We start from the raw sequence: 21764 nt of genomic DNA, 5'->3' as shown, positions 1-21764 counted from the left end.
GCCGTTCCGCTGTTCTCAGTTCCTTGTTAAACAGATTTCTCGCGGTTATATACTCCCTTCTCTTCTCAATTTTAATCGAACGAGCCCCATTGCACTTGGTATAAAGTTTTTCTTTGACGCATAAGTCACTCCATAGTTCTGACAAGCGTTCATTCCAAAAAGGCTTTTTGTGTTTATATCTTTTCCTGACGTGTTTTGAATCACAGAATTTCGGGACAGAGCTGTTCATTTCAGTACTGATACATGAGCATAGCTTCTCGTAAATAAAATCCACCTGATCTTGCGTTTATCTGCACCTTTCAATACTTGAGATGATATCTAGCAACGCCAGACGTGATAACTCACTTGTCATGAAGTCCACGGGAATCCGTTGCAGATTATAGCGGAGACCGTTAATCCGTTCATGTTTGTCGTTAGTTTGGCCTTCATATTCACCACTCAGTTTGTTAAATTCCGTGATAAGTATGTTATGGTCTGGCAACCTTGATCTTTCGCCCAGTAATCCGTGAAGTCCGTGCGCGTCAACAATAGACTGTACCGTGACTACTTCAAAGGTCTTAAATAGGTGAAAATTGTCTTGCGGAATGCACAAATAATCCACTGTAGCTCGTCCCTTGCGAGAAACTGATGTAATTGCCCTTGCTTGTATCAAATCTTCCATTGAGGACACACAACCGTGTATCATTTAAAAATTCAATAAATGCATGTCCATGTTGATTTATAGTTTGTCAAGCACATTTCTTTGAGGGATACAATCGGTTTCACTTAATATATCCGATAAATACCAAATTCTCGAATTAAAATCGGCCGCAATGATAATTGTGTCACTTTCACTGTTAATATAGATTTGGGCCAGCAAATGGGAAAAGAAGCCTTGGGCGTCGCGACCACAAGTCGAGTTTTTTGGAGGTAGGTAACATGAAAACACTGTGAAATCATAGTTATTTTGTTTACTGTATGTGTAAATTGCACGACTAATATTCCATCGTTAGATTTATCCACAACGTTTATATCGTATTCCGTTATAATCCAGTTTTTAACCAAAAGGCCAACGCCCCCTGACGGTTTCGGTGCGTTTCTATGAATGTTAACTCTGTTGAAACCAAACCAAGTATATCCGTTTATATCTATCACATTTTGTTCGCCTAAATGAGTTTCTGACAGCGAAATAATATCCGAATCAAGTGCGATAATAATTTGTTCTCTGAGTTTACAGTTTTCACGTGTCCAGCCACAAATATTTAAGTGAGACACTTTAATTCACCTGTAAGACCGGGACGCTTCCTAATCTGAACTATGTGCTGTTTCCATTCCATGTTATCCTGGTGTCGTGCACGCTGAATGATACGGTCGCTCGCATTAACTCGGAACTCTTTTCCTTGCGGAAGCTGGCGAAGCACTGCTTTTGCGTTAATTTCTACGAGTCTTTCAATGTGAGACTTGCAGCTTTTCAAGTAAATGTTTTTATACGACTCGAGGTCTTTCAGTACCATTTTGTTTCTTAAGACTAAGATTTTTTCATCTAAGTTCTGGAAGGTGATCTTTACTAAAGCGGGACGATTCGTGAATCTAGTTGGCAGTCTTATAGCTCCTGTGACCAATACATTATTGGAGACATCAGCGCCCATTGCCTCAATAAGATCTGGTGCTATTGTTAACAGATTTTCACCTTCATTGTACAGTATCCCACTGGCTGTAATCGTTAGATTCGGGTCATTCAATGTATTGATATTTTTTCGTTGACCGAATTCGGTATCATGTGACGTGGATGTACCGTTACGTTGATCCGTCGTGTTCTCAAGTATATCCATGCGTAATTGTAAAGACTGAATAGTAGTAACGACCTGATCACAGCGGGAACTATCCCGCGCCATTTCCACCGATAATTCGTCCCGTAAGGCCCGTATTCGTGTATCAATTGTCTCTTTCATTTCTGAGCGTAGTTTATCGAACTTTGAGTCAATCGATCTCCTCATGGAATCTTAGTTCTTTTTTATGTCAACGACAGTGTCCATAATAATTTTAAGTTTATCACTATCAGAACCGTTCCACATATGGCTATTACTCTCAGTGCCCGATACACGAGTGGTGGGCGATGGTTCATGTGACGCCATAGCTTGACCAGTTTTAGGTGACTTCTTATTTCCTTTCATATCAGAAAATGCGATATTTTCTACATTTATACAAGTCTGTACATTGCACGTGTCAATAAAAGTTTCTATAGAGTTTTCACCCGAGTCACTCTCATATAATACTGCAAAAGAGTTCCCAACAAGGTCACTTAAATCATGTAAATCCGAGGTTTTCGCCCCTGACGGGCCTCTTGTCTTTGTCTGCTTTTTAGGGTTCAAATTCAAATCAGATTCACTTCCACTACTGCCTCTACAATTACTATGATTCCTTTTCATGAAGTACATTCCATACTATTTTGTTTTGGTCACGTGTACTACTATGTATTGTATTTCACATAGACAGATTACAGTTTATCAAAGTACTAATTTGCTTTCATATATTTTCACACGTTTTTATACATACATTTTTTTTAAGGTCTGTCTTTATTTACATAATAACAGTTTTAATTCTTCAAACTACACTGATTGCACACGTTAAAAAATAAAGTCTACATTTTATTTCTTTACTGTTTACACCGGAAACGGAAGTACACCGGAAACGGAAGACCAATTGTTTTAAAGTAAATAATTTCAATTTTCGATTACTTAATAAGGATTCTAACACGGCACGTGCCAAATTTCATATAAACAAAGAAGAAAATCGTCCATGGGTTATTCTGCATCAAGTTATTGGGCGGAGCTTATACACTGAAAGCACGCGCTGTAGCTAAACAAAACATGCCGATACATTTTCCACCAGCGTAATTATCCGGTATTTTATGAATGAAAACGGATCTGATAGACAGAACAGCCGAAAGTTATTTTTATGGTCTGAACTTCACATAAAATAGTACACAAGAAAAATAAGATGCATTGTATAAATCTTTAGCAAAAACCGTGTTCGAATCGAAATAATTCGTGTACGTTATAGTTTGTTGTCGAATAACCCACGGCCGGACGTTTAGATGCGTGGTTTTAAATCACTCGTGCTTCGCACTCGTGATTTAATCCCTACGCATCTAAACATCCGGCCGTGGGTTATTCGACAACACACTATAACGTACACGAATTATTTCTTAAATGCAAAATGAGCATATCGATCAAACATAGCTCTGTTTGCTATCGATGCTTTTGAGCTTGCTTAATATTATTTAAGTACGAACATATGAAAAAACAACAACAACACCCATATGCAATCTGAGACACAGTATTACCTTTTTAATTAGAAAGCAGGCATGCATATAACCAGCGACAACATATTTCTGTGATATAGACCAAGGGAGTCAAATTTTCTCTAGAAGTACACTCGGTCTCAATAATTTTCTTTGAGAATTTAAAGGGGCCTTTTCAACGGTTTTGGCATGTATTGAAGATTGTCATTAAATGCTTTGTATTGATAAATTTAAACATTGGACCTAAAATTCCAGTAAAATCAACAATAATACAATTTAAAAAAAGGAAAAACAAGTAACCCTCAACAGGGCTCGAACCACTGACCTCTGGAGTCCTGGAGTAAAACGTCTTCCGCTTAGGCCACTCGACCATCCATGCTAATGCTATAAGCGGATGTATTTTTTACCTATATAAGCAATCCTCGTAGTTTCCCAAATTATATCATGAAGCAGATGTATGAATGTTCACAAGAGTCATATGTCCATGAACATACTTCTTTGAAACACATGACGAACTATATTGAGTGACCCGTGCTTCAGTGCAATCAACTGAGCATTTAATAAGGTTTAAGCTAAGAAACCGCTCTTAAATATTAATTGTTTTAATTTTTCACTTCAGTTATCGCGACCAAACTTGTCATTTAATGAAGTTTCAATCTATCTAATATGGGTAAAAGGAAATATATAAGAACCCAGTCACATCAGCTTAACAACAGGACACAGGCAAATAATACATTTCAATCGCTTTATCGCTTTACCTTGTTTTCTGTGAATACATGCGCTTTGGAATGCTTTATTTTATCATGTGAAATATACCATTTTCAGCATTTACCCTTGCTTCTAATTATGTTATCGACACATCGCATGACGCTGTTTTGTCGCTTAAATGCAATAACATCACGGAACATAAAATAAAGGTTTTATTAACATTTTGTGGTCAGACTAGATTTTTGTTGTTAAAAAGCAAGAGCCAGATCATACACTCATGCAATATACAAAACATACAATAATCTTTACACTTGTTCAGGAATTTCTTTACTTCCACATGACTTGTTCATTTGTCGAATGCCTGAACCCGTTTAAGGCATATGATAAGAAGTGATTCATCGTTTCAGATTCTTTAAATTTATGTAAACAAATATATTATGAACAATGTGTCCCCATCAATTCATCAGTGTAAACTATATTATTTATATTGTTTATCAAAAACATGGATCGGATTAAAGCGAAGTAAGTTTATAATATGAACCGTCAATTACAGGTCACAAACACATGTATGCACGACAGTTTAACCACTTTTAATATTCATCGCATCATGTACCAAAAATGCAAACCATTTTATTAATGTAATATCTATGTTAATTTATGGCAATGTATGCAAAGGTGCACAAGGAAAGTTTACATTTAGCGAAATCTATTATAATGCCCTTTATGAGAAAATATCACATTTGTATATAAATTTTAAAGCAAAACAAATATATTTGTAATAGTTTTTTTTATAATTGTCATAGCATGAAAAAAATAAAAGAAATCTGCCTTGCCTTGACAGGCTACCACTTCACCACGCAAATTTTGAATTATTACCTTAAAAACTATGTCGGTAACACACATTAAATTATCGATGAATAGCGTTAGAAACGCTTTATTATCTACTGATTTCGAAGGATGATTATCTTTTTTTATAGCTAATATTAATGTTGTGTTAATTCGAATGATATGCGCCTATCCTTTTTGAATCTGTAAAAAGTATTATAATATTCCTCGTAATGCCTGATTATGCAGAAACGGACACTTGTGTGACAGTATGAGATTTTCTAAATCTTATATTGCTTTTTCTGTATTATAATATGATAATAGGTTTGAATATTTAGTCGAGGTATGTATCTCGTTGTACCTCTGTGATAACGTCGACGTAAATGTACTCGGCAAAGAACAGCCTCAAATTAAGATTTCTATTTTCCGAAATTTGACTGGATCTTTTATGATAACATTAAATGTGACAGCAATGAAGATCATAAACCATGTTGCTTCATAAAACTTTATTTAACAAGTTTTAAATTTTAACGGCATACCAGACCACTATACAAGCAACCAAAAATTACGTGTATACGGATTTGAAATATTAACATGTCTTTATTTGTATGCATGAGAGTAATAAAATAAGGGGAACAAAGCGACGATCACACGCTTATTGGCGAAAAGCTCATGCAAAAAATGTTCCGCTAGTTCAGTCGAGTTATAAAGTGAATATAAAAACGACCTTTTTTCTGCACGGATGTCGCCATCTTGACTTTCTTTTGATAATCACGTTATTACCAAATCTGTATATATCCGTGAAATTTTCTTTTATGCATATAACTAATTGTATACCTAAGTCTTTTTAGTTCCCCAAAAAACGTGTTGCACCATTTTATTGCCACGTAAGGCCACTTTACCATATTATTGACATATCGGCGATTTCTGATTTCTCTAATGATGTTAAACCGATTGTAAATATAGCCCCGATCTCAATATATATTTAATTTTCCTGTGTTTACATAATATTTTTTTTATTGACAGTAAGTAGGACCCTTTCGTTGTCAATATTTGAAACATTTGCATTGAATTTGAGTTTCCAGACAGAATGCCACATTGTGTTACATTTTTATTATCCGAATTTAGCAGTTTCAGTGTTCTGTTTAATGCGTACAACATACGTAAAAGTAGTGCAAACATCTGTAAAAATAAATCCGCCGGCACTACCGGTATTGTTTTTAAAACGGAATTACTTGAAAAACTTTGTTGATACATCCGCAAACTTTCGCGCAAAAATAGAACAGATATTGATTAAACTTTTCAACGGAATTTTACTGCAAATACAACCTAAAGCATGGTTATTTGTACAGTAGAATCATACATGGCGTTTGTTTACATCAACTACATAGCTATTTGATAAACAATATTGCACTTAGTTTTCCGGAAGCGGTGTCAAGAAATAACTTCAATCAATAATTATTGAGAACTATTTATACCATGGATGGAAACTAACCATTCATTGTTGCGCGTCGGTTTGTGCGATCTCGTGATGGCGTCGAAATCAGACAAGATGGACGGAAAACTTGTTAAAGTCGTTTTTGCTATTCTTCTGACCAGATGTGCGTTTTCAACCAAGACAGCCAAGTTCAAGATGTCTGCACCTCTTTCAGTGACATACGAGGACACAATAACCAAATCTGCGGTGAATCGTTTCGCGTGTTTGTCGTTATGCAATGAGGGGTGCCGGTTTGTTGTGTATTCTAACAGTGGACCCGACGCTGGTGTCTGTGACTTGTATTATTTGAAGGATGCTATGTATGGCCGTTTGAAGAATTTGCAAATTGCAAGCGGTTACATAAAGGTAAGACCCTGGTTTAACAAGGATTAAGTTGTGCTTAAAAAGTACCTTATCATGCACTGTTTACTTTTTAAACCGATATTATACTCTTCATATGACTTAAGAGATATTATCAATTACATGAACAACGTTGGTCCCCAGTGTCAATTAGTCTACTTTATTGATGTAAGCTATTTATTGAATTCTTTAGTGTCTTACCTTAATTTCTAGCTGCATTATTCACTGTTTTTTCCTTCTAAATTGTTGTCCAGTCTAGCCTGGTCACATAATAATTATAACTGACCAATTACATACTAAATGGCCAGTCAATAGAATAATATATACAGGCTAGAATCATTTTGGTGAGTTTATTCCATTGTTTGAAATTGCTTGTATTTACTTCCTGTTGGTAAGGCAGTCATTTGTTTCTTAGAGCATAACTTTCTTCGTCAGTCAATTAAAATAGTAACGATGTCTATCAATTAAAAATCTACTGTTCATATTGTTTTTTAAAGTGATATTATGGGCATTTTCACTGTTGAATTGAGCTGAAAAGAATTAACAGGTCAAAAGAGTTAGTTAAAATGTGCTTTCTTACCAATTATCTGCAACTCATCTTGCTACCAGTTGTTTATATAAATATATTTTTATATTCGATATTCTAACGTGACCCACCCAGTCCTGTAAGCCGAAATGATCCGTAAAACAAAATTGTGTCGAATGAACGAGTCTGCACTTAAACTAAATTTAGGTTCAAATCGTACATGCATGATCAGTTTTTAAACGAAAGTACGGTTGATATTCAATTGCATTATTTTTCCCTTTCCGGGATATTGTTTTAGTATGTTGATGCTGCATTAACACATATAAGTGTATATGAAGTGAAAAAAACAACAAAAATACGGTTGCGATAATATCACTTAAAAGTGTACCACATTAAACTGGCGTAATCCAAAGATGCAGCCATCTTGATTTTTTACTGTACCCGATTCTCGTTGCCTGGTTAATGTTAGCTAAGTCTACAAGCTACATAGCGTTCATCATTGATTTTTCGGCGTAAGCTGTATTAAGCCAGCTTTTCACCCTGACTTGACCTTTGTAAGTGTCCAATAAAATTCAAATAAAATTTCCCGCGGCTAGGTACGAATGAATACACTTCATTTATTCCATTGGCTGATTTGAGTATACCACCAGAACATTGGAAACATATCCGCGTCTTTGTAACACTGTTTTACTGTATGAAACAATTTTATCTCTAATGAAAAGGCTTAATAGATAGAACAGTTTTACACTCAATTCTCGACATCAATACAGTTTGTGCGTACACCTTTTATTTTCAGAGTATTACCAGCGCAAAAGCGTTTATACTTAAAAGGCTATGTTCTCATATTTAGTACTTACTTCCATATTCCTGTCAACATGTTAACATGTAAAAGTATAAAGAGCAGTGGAAGCGAGGCCTCACTTTAAAGAATTGCATTTCAACCCGCGAGGTTTCGGGTCAATTCGCGGACATTCAGAGTTTATATACAGGTCATCACCGGAGCTCGCGGTCAGTAAAATAATCGTTATATAATAAAGACGCTATCCGTGAACTAGGTGACCTGGAATTTTCTTTAGACCAGAAATATGTTAAAAGAAGATATTCAGCAATATAATTATGGTATGTCAATAATAGATTCTTAATGTGTTTTCAACAATACAATGATAAATATTATTTTTAATAAATTTAACAATAATTATTCCACCATATTGCCTAATGTACTAAAGTCTATCGCAACCGTTGATTATTTTTGATGTTTCTACTTCATATACACTTATAGTAATTAATGCAGCATCAACATACTAAATCAATATACCAGAAAGAGAAAAATAATGCATTTGAATATCAACCGTACTTTCGTTTGACAACTGATCATGCGTTTACGAGTTGAACCTAAATTTAGTTTTAGTGCAGATTTGTTCATACGACACAAAAACACAATATTGTTTTACGGATCATTTCGGCTTACAGGACTGGGTGGGTCACGTAAGAATATCGAATATAAAATATATTTTTATAAACAACTGGTAGCAAGGTGAGTTGCAGATAATTGATCAGTAACCACATTTTAACTAACTATTTTGACCTGTTAATTCTTTTCAGTTCAATTCAACAGTGCAAAATGCCCATAATACTACTTTAAGCATGAGCACGATGATTCTCGATACTGTGAATAATCGAATCAAATAGCAATGCCCGACAGACCACTAAAACAGGTTTGTTCTCGTGTGGCCGGTTGACTCATATGTTTAAATTTCACTTTCATTCTTCTTTTGGTTTTCTGTTTTGTATTTATAGGTTTATGACCAGCAATATGTTATAATGTAAAATAAGCCGCGAAAACTCCCCGTAACATCCCGTACTGCGTGTGATACAGCTAAGAACTGCACAGAAAAAGACATTCGCTATCCTTGATCTCATTCATTAAACTATTTACGCCGTATATCTTTTTTAAAGATATTTCTTGTTAAGTATTCCCTAAGAAATGTATTTAACTGGAAATAGAAGAAAACGCTCTTTTGAGGTGTTACTATTTTCTAATGTTATTATTGTAAGTTATTATTGCACTGTATTAGTTAATCTACCCTAAAAACAACACCAACCTTTGAGTAACATCTTCCACACAACTTTTATTAAGATATATAAGTAAGTAAAATAATAAACACACTTTATTAATACAACACTTGAAAAATATAATTAAAAATAGCGAAAACACGTATACACATTTATATTTAGATATTTATAGTGCATTTAGTTGCATTTCTTGCTGGAGAATAAGCAATACGGTAAAAAGTTAATAGGTTTGGTTTTAATGAACACGTGTGGACTGGGTTTTAACACATCTACTTTAAGTGGATGCAAATTACATCATTATACTTGAAGATTCGCATATATTAATATATACCTGGGAATGGTCTGAGTTATTTAAATAATACTATTGATAATTGGGACCATTTGAACAACAAAAAGGTGACGCAATATAAGTACAAAATAGTTATAATTGTTCACTGTATCATTAGTAAGGGACTTTTTTTCCTTTTCCCTGTTTAAAGAACGTATACCTTAAATAAGGTAAAGAGGTGGATACTGGTTTACCTCTTTAAATTGTGTTCTTTAAACGCTGTAGTAAATAAAAGATTGTGCAGATATACAAGGGAATAAGGACTCCAAATAAACAATTGTGTCATTTTTTAACATTTAATCACAGAATATACTTAGGAAAAGAAAACATGAAACATATTATTTCCAACTGTTTGAACTTTTTCAGATCTCGCTTTCATTCTTACACTATTTATGGGATTTCATATCTCACTTTATGTTTCCTTTAAAAACAAAGAAAAGTCAAAATCTAATTATTAAATGTCGGATAATTCCGTACATTCAATTTTACTTGCTTTATACGATGATTTAGTCGATTGGTTTAATTTTTTAAATATCGCACTTGCATCCCAAAGAAGGTGTAGCGCGAGCCGCCGACTTCCTAAGGCCGCCACCCAGAGCTGTGTGCACGACCTTAAACACACTTAACTATTTCCTTGAGCACTATACAAATTATAATTTTCCTCAGGCTGCCTGCCTTTTGATTAGGAACTTAATATAATCGAGTTGCTACGAATATTTACAATGCGACCACAGAGGGGATCGATGCCTTCAACGAACCCTCCGGCTTCGTGAGGCTACTGGCTTCCGCGAAGACACTGGCTCGCGTCACCCCAAGGCCTTAGGTGAAGCTTCCGTCACTGCCTTGTACGACGTCCGTAGTCTCCAACACTCTGAAAACCCTCTCCAAGAAACCGGAACTCTGCAGCCCGGGCAGCACCGTTTAAAGCTTGCAGTCAACGTAAATACTCAACTGCTCCAGAATACTGTTCATGCGAGTACTATACCTTTCTCTTTAAAAGCAATTCCGTTAGCATCCGCAAGAGAACTCCCTAACTTTGCCGATTTGCGCGTCTTTATATACTGGCGAACAAAGCGCCACCTAGCCAACGGAAAGACACGATCCGGAAACTACCGACGTTTCCGAATTCCCTCCGCACTCTACGGAGATTACCGATCAGCATTTCTCCTTCACTAACACAGAAACTAGCATAATATATACGCAGGATTTTACTAGACACATTCCTTAAATATTAAATAGTCTTTAAATGCTAAATACATTATTTTTAGCCAAACAATTAACTTACGGCTAGATTGAACTTTACCGGTTTGCAGTTGTTTACCACTATCGACAAAGCGGGGATTTGGGGGCGGTAGCCCCCGATAATAAGAAAATATATAGGATAAAAGGATTGTAAGGTGTTGCGTTAAGGTGTTAAGGTTTATGATTAGGGTTAGGGTACGCTGTTTAATGTTACGTGTTGCGTACCGGTAAAGCTCAATCGTCCCTAACTTACTTTATGAAGAACAAGTTATAATTTCATATTATTCACCTGGCAAATTTAAAACTAAGGGATGTAATTATACTGTAGCAGTGAAGAAACGCAAAGCATCTATTTCGACCACGAATCCTTTCGTCATAAAGGGGAATTTAGGCACTGCACCAAAAGCGATTATAAAATAAGAGCAAACACGACCATGATACTTAGTTTTGATGTAGAGAGATAAAACGCCATAGTCTTAAAACATGTACAATGTTGTGTTTGGATATGTCCGTGTACTCGCAGGCGCCAATAATTCACTGTGCGCGTTACTAGAAAATTAAACCACTGTCATTATTATGCATTATTTTTTAAATAAAAACATTCAAATATCGAAGTCGTCTTTGCAACTTTGGACGGTTTCAATATCTGCGTTGGGAAAATATTAAACACAAATTTATTAAGTATATCGCCAAAATATTGATATCACATTGAAATACATCTTTCGCTATTTCTATACAGACATATAATCATATCATTTTACTATTTTAACTAAGTGAATCACGATATCAATATATTATTTTATCCCCTTTTAAAGCGAATTCGTTTGATTAAAGCCCTGTTTATTAAATGTGTGGTATAATCAACGGCATGTGCTACGTTGTTAGGCTAAGTTGTAAACAAATGTAGTTCCTTGTATATAACAACCAAATGTTATATTAATGTTAAATTATTATAGATTTGCAATTCAATATGAATAAAATTGTAATTAATAACGCACGACTCTTTGTCACAGAACGATATTGTGAATAAAAAAAATATTATTTGATCAGCGTTTATTTTTGGAACGCGGAGTAATACACTGACCTTGGTTACACTACAGTCATTATCAAAGTACGGCAAACAATTATGAAAACGCAAAATTATCCAGTTAAACTAATTTTGTTTAAATTAAATGGTTTACTGAATAAAAAGTGGGATAAATATAATAATAGGTTAGTGTTGATTATAGATCAGGTTTATCATGCTCGGCACGAAAACGAAAAAACACTCGCCAAGGCTCGTGCTATTTGTTTTCTAAGCATCGCATGATAAACCTAATCTATATTCAACACTAACCTATTATTATCTATATTGTAACATTGCAACGTTAAACTATTTTAAACCTTACATACATCGTGTACAATAGAGGAACGAATATCTGCTAGGTAACATGAGTCCAACTATGCTGCACTTACTTTTGGAACGAATAGCTTGAAATTCTCTCATTATTATTTATTAATGTACAAACGCAAAATTCTCGAAACCAACTTCAGCAGTTTCATAGTACCGACTGGACCTGTCGATGATGCTGACCCCGCATAGAAAGTCTGGCACAGACGTGACTTATTACTCCCATGCTATAATTCAATACCGTTGAAATTTGTGAATACAATCAAATAATTTACAGTTACTTACGAATTAATACTTGGCATGTGACGTGTTTTGCAAATTGAAATGTAAAATCCACCAAATTATAACAGAATATGTTTCTTATCTGCATGCCATTGTTGGTTTATAACGTGACAAGAGTTTAATTCGGATATTTTCGATTCAACAATGACCGCGGACTCGAAATTATCCAAATTTTTGTTTTCTGTGGTACATATTTGTTCAAAAAATAATGTCAGACATAGATACACATTTTGTTTTGGTTGACATTATTTTTCATTTCATAAAACATGTATATACACACAAAATACCAGGAGGTCACGGGTTCGATCCCCACTTTGGGAGCGTTCTTTAGATTTTCTCCCAGATACACAAAGTACTGGTTCTAGGCCCAGGAAACGGACTCGAGAGCGTTTCAATAAGCCTTAGGCTTTCGATGTGCTTGAGCTCAAATAAATAGGTTTAATCTAATTTACAAAGACATGTACATTTGTAGACTTATTTTACCATTTGTAATGTGTTTTAATGAGGGATATTGCTATCGATACACACACTGTATATATTTAGATTTCTTTTAAATTGTGTAACCTTTTCTTATACTTTCCCAGGAATATTTATTGATATTTATGACATAAATACAATAAGTGATCTTTTATGAAAAGGGTTTTAGATTTTCATTTACAGTTTAACTATGATAACAAAATTCAAATAGCATAAACCCAATATATGCAACTTATGAAAATTACATTAATATTTTAAAGAAACATTACACAACGAGTTCAGTTTTACACTATGAATCCAATATGCACACAACAAAAAAGCTTAACCAATTAGATACATTTTTCAAGTTTCATTTAAAATGGGAGTTGCTGGCATAACATCAATTATTTTAGATTTTCATGCATTTACGAACTGCATATTAGTCTTATCACTCTCCAAAAAATATATATTTGATTCACTTGTTGTGTTTGCATAAAATATTCTAGGCCAATCGTAGGCTAGCCATAAGGCTCTGACAATTTGGGAGCGTTTCTTTGCTTGAAAAGCTTAAACCAGTTTCATTTACATTTGAATCCACAGAAGTAACATTTTGCAGTTTATTTCTATTTATATATCTGCGATTTAAAGCTATAGGGCGTGTCTTGAATAATTATCTGTACGGTGTAACACTTCCTGAATAAAATCCAGAGTAATTGATTCTTTTCTGACATTATTCAAAAGTGCACGTATTATTATCCAACAAGCCCAATTTTAAAGGGATCTTTTAACGGTTTGGTTAATTGACAAAATTGAAAAAAGTTGTTTCTGATTCGCAAATTTTCGGTTTAGTCATGATATTTGTGAGGAAACAGTATTACTGGGCATTTGCCATGGTCTAATATAGCCATTATATAGATCTTTTGACGATTTAAAACCTAAAAAATATAAAGCGTTGCAACGCGAAACGATTGAATAATTTCGAGAGTTCTGTTGTCGTTTAAATTTGTGAAACTACGAATATTGCTTATATAACGTATAAAATGCACATCTTATGTAGCTTGGTAGGATAGCTCAGTTGGCTAAAGCGTTTTTACTTCAGGATTCCGGGGGTTACTGGTTCGAGCCCTGCTGCGAGCTACTTTTTGTTCCTTTTAAAATTGTATTTTTGTTTTTTTTACGGGAGCTTTTAAATTTTAATGTTCACATTTATCAATATAATGCATTTAATGACAAACTTCAAAACATGCAAAATCTGTGAAAATGCCCCTTTAAAGCAAGAGTTTGTTCTCATAATTTTGTGGATAATCCTAGTTTGTTACAATTCAATATATTTATCATTCATTTTAAATCCTTTCCTACTCTTTTCCTCTGTAAGAAATCATCTGAAAAGAATTTATCTCATTTTGTTTGGCATGTGGGCGGTGGGGGGGGGGGGTGATTCAGAGTTCCATTTGTTCACGACTTATAATGACTTATTGCATAAATCTAGAATAAAAGGTACACGTACAACACATGTTCAATATCTGTAATAACATCTATCTTAAATATACTGAATACCATAGCTTACCAATTAAAAAAAAAATATTTATTGCTCAGTTAAAAGAGGTTGTTGAAAAAGAGAGGAATATCGTATAGTTTATCAACAGGATCGATATAAATTATTGTAACCAATTCATAATATACTGATGTAACAACGATCCAAAAAGCATTGGTTTTTTGTTGTTGTTTTTGTCATAGCGGAAATTGCGTTTGATCTGCCTGCATTACATTGTGTGTAAAAAGATATAGACTTTCTAGAAAAAAGTCACTTTGTTCTATATTAATTGTCATATCAACGATGATTGTATACATGTTATAAATACATTTATGGCCACGCGAAATAAAAATGTTATGACCTTTGCTTTGATATGGAAAGGACCCTGCCACATAATTGTTAAAAATGTATCGCTAAAATCATTTAAAATCTACGGGTTTTGGCCAAGAGACAAAGAGGTGAATGAACAGTATCAAAGTCTTAATTATATTAAAGGGACCTTATGGAGTAGTTCTCTTTCGATGTACTTTACTATTTTCTAATTTAACTTGTTTGTGATTAATTGGGCTCAATCATTTAAGGTGGATCAACATAAACATCAGAAATAAAGCCAAATAATTTCAGTTAGCACACACATTATGTAAATATTGTTTTTGATATAAGATTCCTTTTCTGAGTACATAAAGATAAGGTTGTTGATAAAACTGACAACAGCAAGGGTATCTCCATAGAATTCCAGCTCTTTGAGAGCAGCAAAAGCGAATGGATTGTCAAAATCGCTAAAAAGTCAGATGACTGTAAAATTTCGCGACAGTATCGTTTTACAAATGGTTTCGATTTTGATCATAACCAGTGTGAACGTAAATAATTTGGATTACTATGAACATTTTATGTGGCGAATTTCAATCTTCAGTTTCCATTCTGGCAGTTTTCAATATTTTGCGTTGCTATTTTGTGCAATAAATATTTCTGATTTATTTTTAAAGGATTTGGGTCGACACGATTTTGGCGTCTGTGCTTTCAGAATTCGTTGTATTTGAGTTCAAGTGTTTAGAAATACCCCATTGTCATTACCGTTTACTTAGAATTTTTGTAACAATCTATTCCCCAAGTTTCTGCAAGCACATTTAACATTTGCATTTATTGTCAATGGATCAACAAGAAGCATTTCCAACAAAACTTGATGTTTTATTTTTTGAAGGTTTATCCAAACGACAAAGTGTTCGTTGGTATACCGGATCGCCTAGACTGGTTCCAGTCCAAGCAAAACTGCGAAAGGTTAGGCTGGAAATTGGTGAGTGCGGAATCGCCGTCCCTGTTAGACAGAACCAAGACGCTGATGCAGCACAAAGACTTCTGGCTAGGAGCATATAAGGAAAGCAGCGGCGTATGGCGTTGGTTGTCTGGTGTTCTAATGTCTCCTTCTCCTTTTGAGAATGACCATGATCAGCATACTAACAAGTACGCATTGTTTTATGGAGGTATGCTTGACGACGCTGACTGGCATTACGCGAACATGCACGTTTGTGAAATAACATTTTAACTATTGCATTCAGTTGGGCAATAAGAAAACAGGACCTTCACAGTACGTTACTATAGGTGTAAAGATAATGTTTTCAAAGATAACACTGAAGAAGTACTGTACTACAGTATATGTGGCTGTATTTTGTATTTTAATCTCCCTCCTAGTTTCTTATTGGAGAGTTTACAAAAGCACGGTTATTTTCATAATTGTATTATATATCATTTGTTTATATTGCAGATAATATGATTATATTACTTAATGAACAATAGTTATGTGTCTTATGTTAAATATTTATAGCAGTATTGTATTAGTTTTTATTTGTTCGTAAATACTGTAAAGAGAACATCTATTTAAAATGTAGTATTAGGAACGTGATTGAGGTTTCTCAGTTCAGTTTTAAGATTATTTTGGACGTGGCTAATTGAAAGGTTAAAGAAAGACGTCCGATAATTGGAGCCCATCTGAGGTAAATATTGGGGTTAGTAATCACGTCACAATACTACTTATAGTTGTGTATAATGTGTATTTATTATATCATGAGTTAATAATAGACAACGAATACGTAGAACAAATTATGAGAAGTGTTGTAAGAAATTTGTATATCGGATTTTCATAATGATTGTGTCAACTCTAATTACATTTTGTAATTAATATGTGACAACGTCGTCGTCGGCTTCAAATGATTTCATCGATTTTTCTCGTTGACACATGTACATTGAACACAAATATTGATTAATCAAATTGGAATGATATGTTGGCATCGTTGGTTGCCATCTTTTAATTTACAATATCAACAACTACAATGTATACCAGAAGCCTGCTCTCTGCCATTTGTATCTTATAATTTGAATATCTCGATTAAAGTTTCGTTCGTTAAATCAACATGTGAATTGTGATGGCTATATTATCAACTATCAACTATTTCTATGGGAGGCTGCAAATAAAAAGTGTCTGATTATTAGTGGATTACATGTTGGCTATATAATACGTTACCGCATAGAATCTTTAGTTATGCTACGTTTTGGACTGCAGACTATGATATATTGTTTACATAATCACGGTTTGAAAAATGAATTAGTATTTAAATACTGTAATACTTAGAAACAAAATATACGGATAACGTATACCATTATTTTATATATTTTTATTTATTCAGAAAATCCAGTTTCTTGCGAATACAAGTAGGGTAAAAGTAGGTGTTTCAGCGCCATTTTGTTTTGGCGGTACGACGGTTTATGCCTGTTCCGGCCTTCTGATTGGTTGTAATGGAGTGAGATCGGCCTTCTGATTGGTTGATAGGTTTGGCGGCCATCTTGACGGTTTACAACCGTAGGTTTTTGGCGGTTTCATATATGATGAGTAAAAATGTTGGCGGTTTGGCGGCCATATTGACGGTTTACAACCGGTGGTTTTATATATGATGAGTAAGAATGTCGGCGGTTTCACTTCCGTCGGTTTGATATATGATAAGTGAGCATTTTAGCGGGCGGTTCGATTAATTGACAGTTTCCGTCGGTTTGGTATATGATACCCATTTAAGCGGTTCGATTTATTGCCGCTATATTGACGATTTCAGTCGGTTCAACTTTTGATGAGCGATCATTTTTGCGGTTTGAATGATTGCCGCTATATTGACGACTTCCGTCGGTTTAATATAGGATGGATCCGCCATATTGATGCGTTATAATAAGATCGTTTAGGTACAAGTATGCATGCACATGTTAAATAGTGTCGTTGGATTAGGCTGTTTATCTTTTCATCCGTCATTTTACTTTCGTGTACTTCGATTTAAGCATTTTCGAGCCAGTCCGCTAGTATAAATAAGCACGCGTCTTTTACTCAATAAACTTCATGAGTTGTTATGTTGATTGAACTAGAAATAATATAATGGTGATTATGAATAGGAGTTTAAACATGACAGCATTTTCCATTTTTACTTCAAAATAAATATTAACCCCCGGCTCTTAAATAGCATTTAAATGTACCTGACGTGGTTTACATACTTAAGCGTTACAATAATTGGGTGTAATTTGTAGTTAATTTAGTCAAGAGACTTAAATCTCAGCGTTTGATGTATATTTACACTTACACCTTTAAACCGATCGCATTTTTGTAATTTCGAGTACAAAAGAGAAGTGAAGCGAGGATTCATTAGAGTATATTATCTAAAAACGATCGATTGAAACGGACGAGACCAGTCTAACACACATTTGTAGCCACGCGTGGAGGTTATCAAGATAGCAATTAGTTGATAAAATGTTTTCATTTGTGATGTTTTGTTTTGATTAAATTAAGTTTAGATTGTTTGATAAATGCATGGTGTAATTTGTTATTATGAATTATTTGTAAATGTATGGGTTTATGTTTAGAGTATGTATTTGTAGACATGCATTAATTGGTTTGAAAAAAGGAGGGATTGTGGTGTAGCTTGCACTGGCCACGCCTACTTGCAGGACACGCCTCCGGCATGAATGCCTCTTTGATAGCATGTACACCAGACAGACTGTTTTGTATGCTTAGCGAGTACGGATGTAAATAAAACCAGTATAACTTTCGATTGTGTTTGTTCCTTATATGGAGTTCCTTTAATGGTGATAAAAAGTGTATTCTGTAGAAAATTGATGAAAATGCTATAATACGTTCTTGGGAAAACATGATGGCTATTTCGAATATTACCCCAGATATGGGTTTCCTTCACAAACGAGTTATAGAGAGCAAAGACGTTTTAGCCATTATGAAAACGGATCAATGGAAAGCCAAGATGAAAAAATGGTGATTACAATTACACGGAAAGAAGACAGATTGTTTCGCTGTAACTGATATAAAAACACAGTAATTCAACGTTATTATTCAGTCAAGGATTGATCTTCTAGTAGAAATGAAGTGTCCTGATAATATTGATGGGAATGTTTCTTTTGTGTATGATATAAACAATGTAAATATCCAGAACGAACTTTTACAAAAAACGTGAAGTGTAGAACTGACATGATGAAAAGGATAGCTTTATTTACACTCGTTGCTGCTGGTATTATTCCCGGGTATGTTCTTCTATGCCATGATGTCGTTCAATGCACTCCAACGCAATGAAAGCCTTCTGAAATGAAAACAACATCATTGGTTTTATTGTATCGAACGGAGCAATTTTCGTTAGAAAATAATGTGCTTTCGTCATTTTGTAAAATAAGCAACAAAGCAAATATAGACATGTGACATTTATGCTAACGGAAATGCTACAATGTTTGGTGTAACCCTTAATATTTCTCAATGTATTACTTCGAAAAGCTTGTTACCTTAAATTGATGACAAATGCTTGATATTTTGTAATGTTATAATGTTTATAATATTAACTTTGTACAGTTTAATTTGATATTCATAGTGTAAAGGAAAATAATCTTGTATCTGATTGCTAATGTAAGAGGAAATACTCTTTTATCTGATTGCTAATGTAAGGGGAAATACTCCTCCAGTCTTGCTGAATTTAGAGGGGAGGACAATTGAGAGAGTTGAAGAGCACATGTTTGTTGACAAATAAATTTCAGAAAACATTCTTTCTTTTTCTTCTTTGTATACTGCCAACCGCTCTTTCGAGCATTATAGGCAGAGGGACATTATCGAGTCCGTTTCCTGGGAAGAACCAGTACAAGGTGTCTATGGAGGAGTTAATGGAACGCACCCCGATCGGGGTTCGTACCCACGAACTCCCGATCGCTAGGCGGACACCTCATCCACTACACCACCGCGATCTGTACTCATCAGTGTTTTATCACATTTAACATATAAAAGTATGCACTGTTCATGTTTTGTAATGAGATCACTATGTGTATACAATAAATATTTTAAATGCAATGAAGTATGCATTTTGTTCATTTTTAAAGTTGTTTTCGTATAGTGCACATTGCCAATGTTTATAAATAAACGAGAAATATTGATTTACCATGAATAAATTACAAAAGGAGCGTATTCTTTCAAAATACTATTTTAATGCTAAGCAACCCGGCAGTTATGTAGGTGCTGTGAAATTACAAAAAAATATTGAGAAAAAAATACCCGGAACGTTTACTTTGAATTGCATCAACACATGGTTGAATGATCAAGATTCCTATGCGTTGCAAAAACAACCTGTTACTTTCATTTTAAACGAAGAACATCTGATCGGGAAAGCCCTAAAGGCTATATTTGGTTTACTTTACGAATGTCAGCAGTATGATTTGAAGCCGAAATTAGTTCGTTCAGTTGTTTCATTCTTTTGTTAAGTCTTGTTTTGTATTATGCCTCTAAAATATTAGAGATTTAATAAATTGAAAAATATCAAAAGCATTTATTCAATGTTTTACTTTCGGTGAGAATATGGATGAAAGAGACGTGATCAAACATATCATGAAACAATAAAGATAAACAGTTGACAGTGTCATTTCAATAAACATTATTGGTAATTACCCGGTTAGTCCTTAAAATTTGTGACAAAAAGCCATGTTGTTGATGTTTAGTAAACTTCAATTCAGAATTAATCTACATCTTTGGCTTATATCCAGCCATCGAGAAGCTATAAAGTGAATCAATGTACATTGTATGTGATATTCTTTTTCAATGGTTTTCATTTTTTAATTGCAATCGGGTTAACTTTTGTTTAAATGTGTGTGTTTTGAGATAAATTCTGGGTTAAATGATCGGCATGTCTTTTTCCATGTAAATTCCAAATGCTATGCATTTATCTTTCCAAAGCGATGGCCAAGGTTTAATTGTTTACAGGTTCCATTAAAATTTTAAAGCCGATTGATATGTTTGTATTAACTTATGAATAATGTTTTGAATTTATTAAATATGCGATAAATGGTCTGCTTATAGGCAATAAGAAAAATTCATGTACATACTAGATTAAAACAGAATTGGTGCAGTATATAAACACGCAAGAGGGAAATGATTTTTGTTTAATGGTTAAAACCTATTTTTATTCAGATATTTACGTCCATATTCCTAGTAATTGTTATTAATTTAAAGCTGTGATATCCGATTAAATTTTAAGGCTGTAAGGGAGATACAAATTCATAAAATATTAACGAGATTTAACCTTTAATAGATGTAATGTTATTATTCGACAGTTTCAGCAAGCAATGTTCACATACAGTTCTTTGAAAAATTATAAAAACAAAGCCAATATAAGAATAGCTGGTATGAGTTTATTGTTTTGATATATAAATTCCCACCATGATATGCATTATTATATAAGAATGCTTTGCTGTGTTCAGTCGTGCAATCTAAATACTACTCCGTTTATATGCCTAAAAAACAATAAGCTATCCAGTGATTAAAAAAGTCAAAAGTTTTTTCTCTTTATTAAGGCATAATGTTTGAGCATAATGTAACTTATGCGCCACTTTTTAAAATTAAATTGTTAAAAATATGATATTACTAAAAACAACGAACTCTCAAACTTTATTTGTTAAAGCATAAAACGGGTATTTTTGCACATACCCTTATTTTCATACAAGTACATTGTCTTGATAAAAAGCGAAATGAATGAGGGTGGTTGAACAATTTTGCAACTGTAAAAATTGCAAAACAATTTAAGAGACTTAAGGTTCATAGGAGGGATAACTTTCATTAAAACTTCGCTTTGGTTTTTCTTCATTCAATGTGGTACAATATGGTCAAACTATATATCATTTTAAAGCTAAAGACGGATAGAATAACATAAACACATTGTAGACATTCAATATTTGTGTGCTTTATTCATATTTTGGTTTAAAACCAATAC

The 21764-nt window shown here is 34.0% G+C and overlaps 1 protein-coding gene across 1 annotated transcript in view; it reads left to right on the top strand.

Annotated features, from left to right (window-relative positions):
* The window catches only part of LOC127846299 (cartilage acidic protein 1-like), a 31062-nt gene extending 15149 nt beyond the window's left edge, over window positions 1-15913 (top strand). The window contains exon 7 of the mRNA XM_052377467.1: window positions 15686-15913. Coding sequence (XP_052233427.1) covers window positions 15686-15858 — 173 coding nt within the window. The 3' untranslated portion in view covers window positions 15859-15913. The remainder of the gene's footprint in view (window positions 1-15685) is intronic.
* The last annotated feature ends 5851 nt before the right edge of the window (window positions 15914-21764 follow it).

This window comes from Dreissena polymorpha, chromosome 9 (assembly GCF_020536995.1).
Source record: "Dreissena polymorpha isolate Duluth1 chromosome 9, UMN_Dpol_1.0, whole genome shotgun sequence".
Lineage (NCBI taxonomy): Eukaryota > Metazoa > Mollusca > Bivalvia > Myida > Dreissenidae > Dreissena > Dreissena polymorpha.
This window is presented reverse-complemented; position numbering and strand designations above follow the sequence as displayed.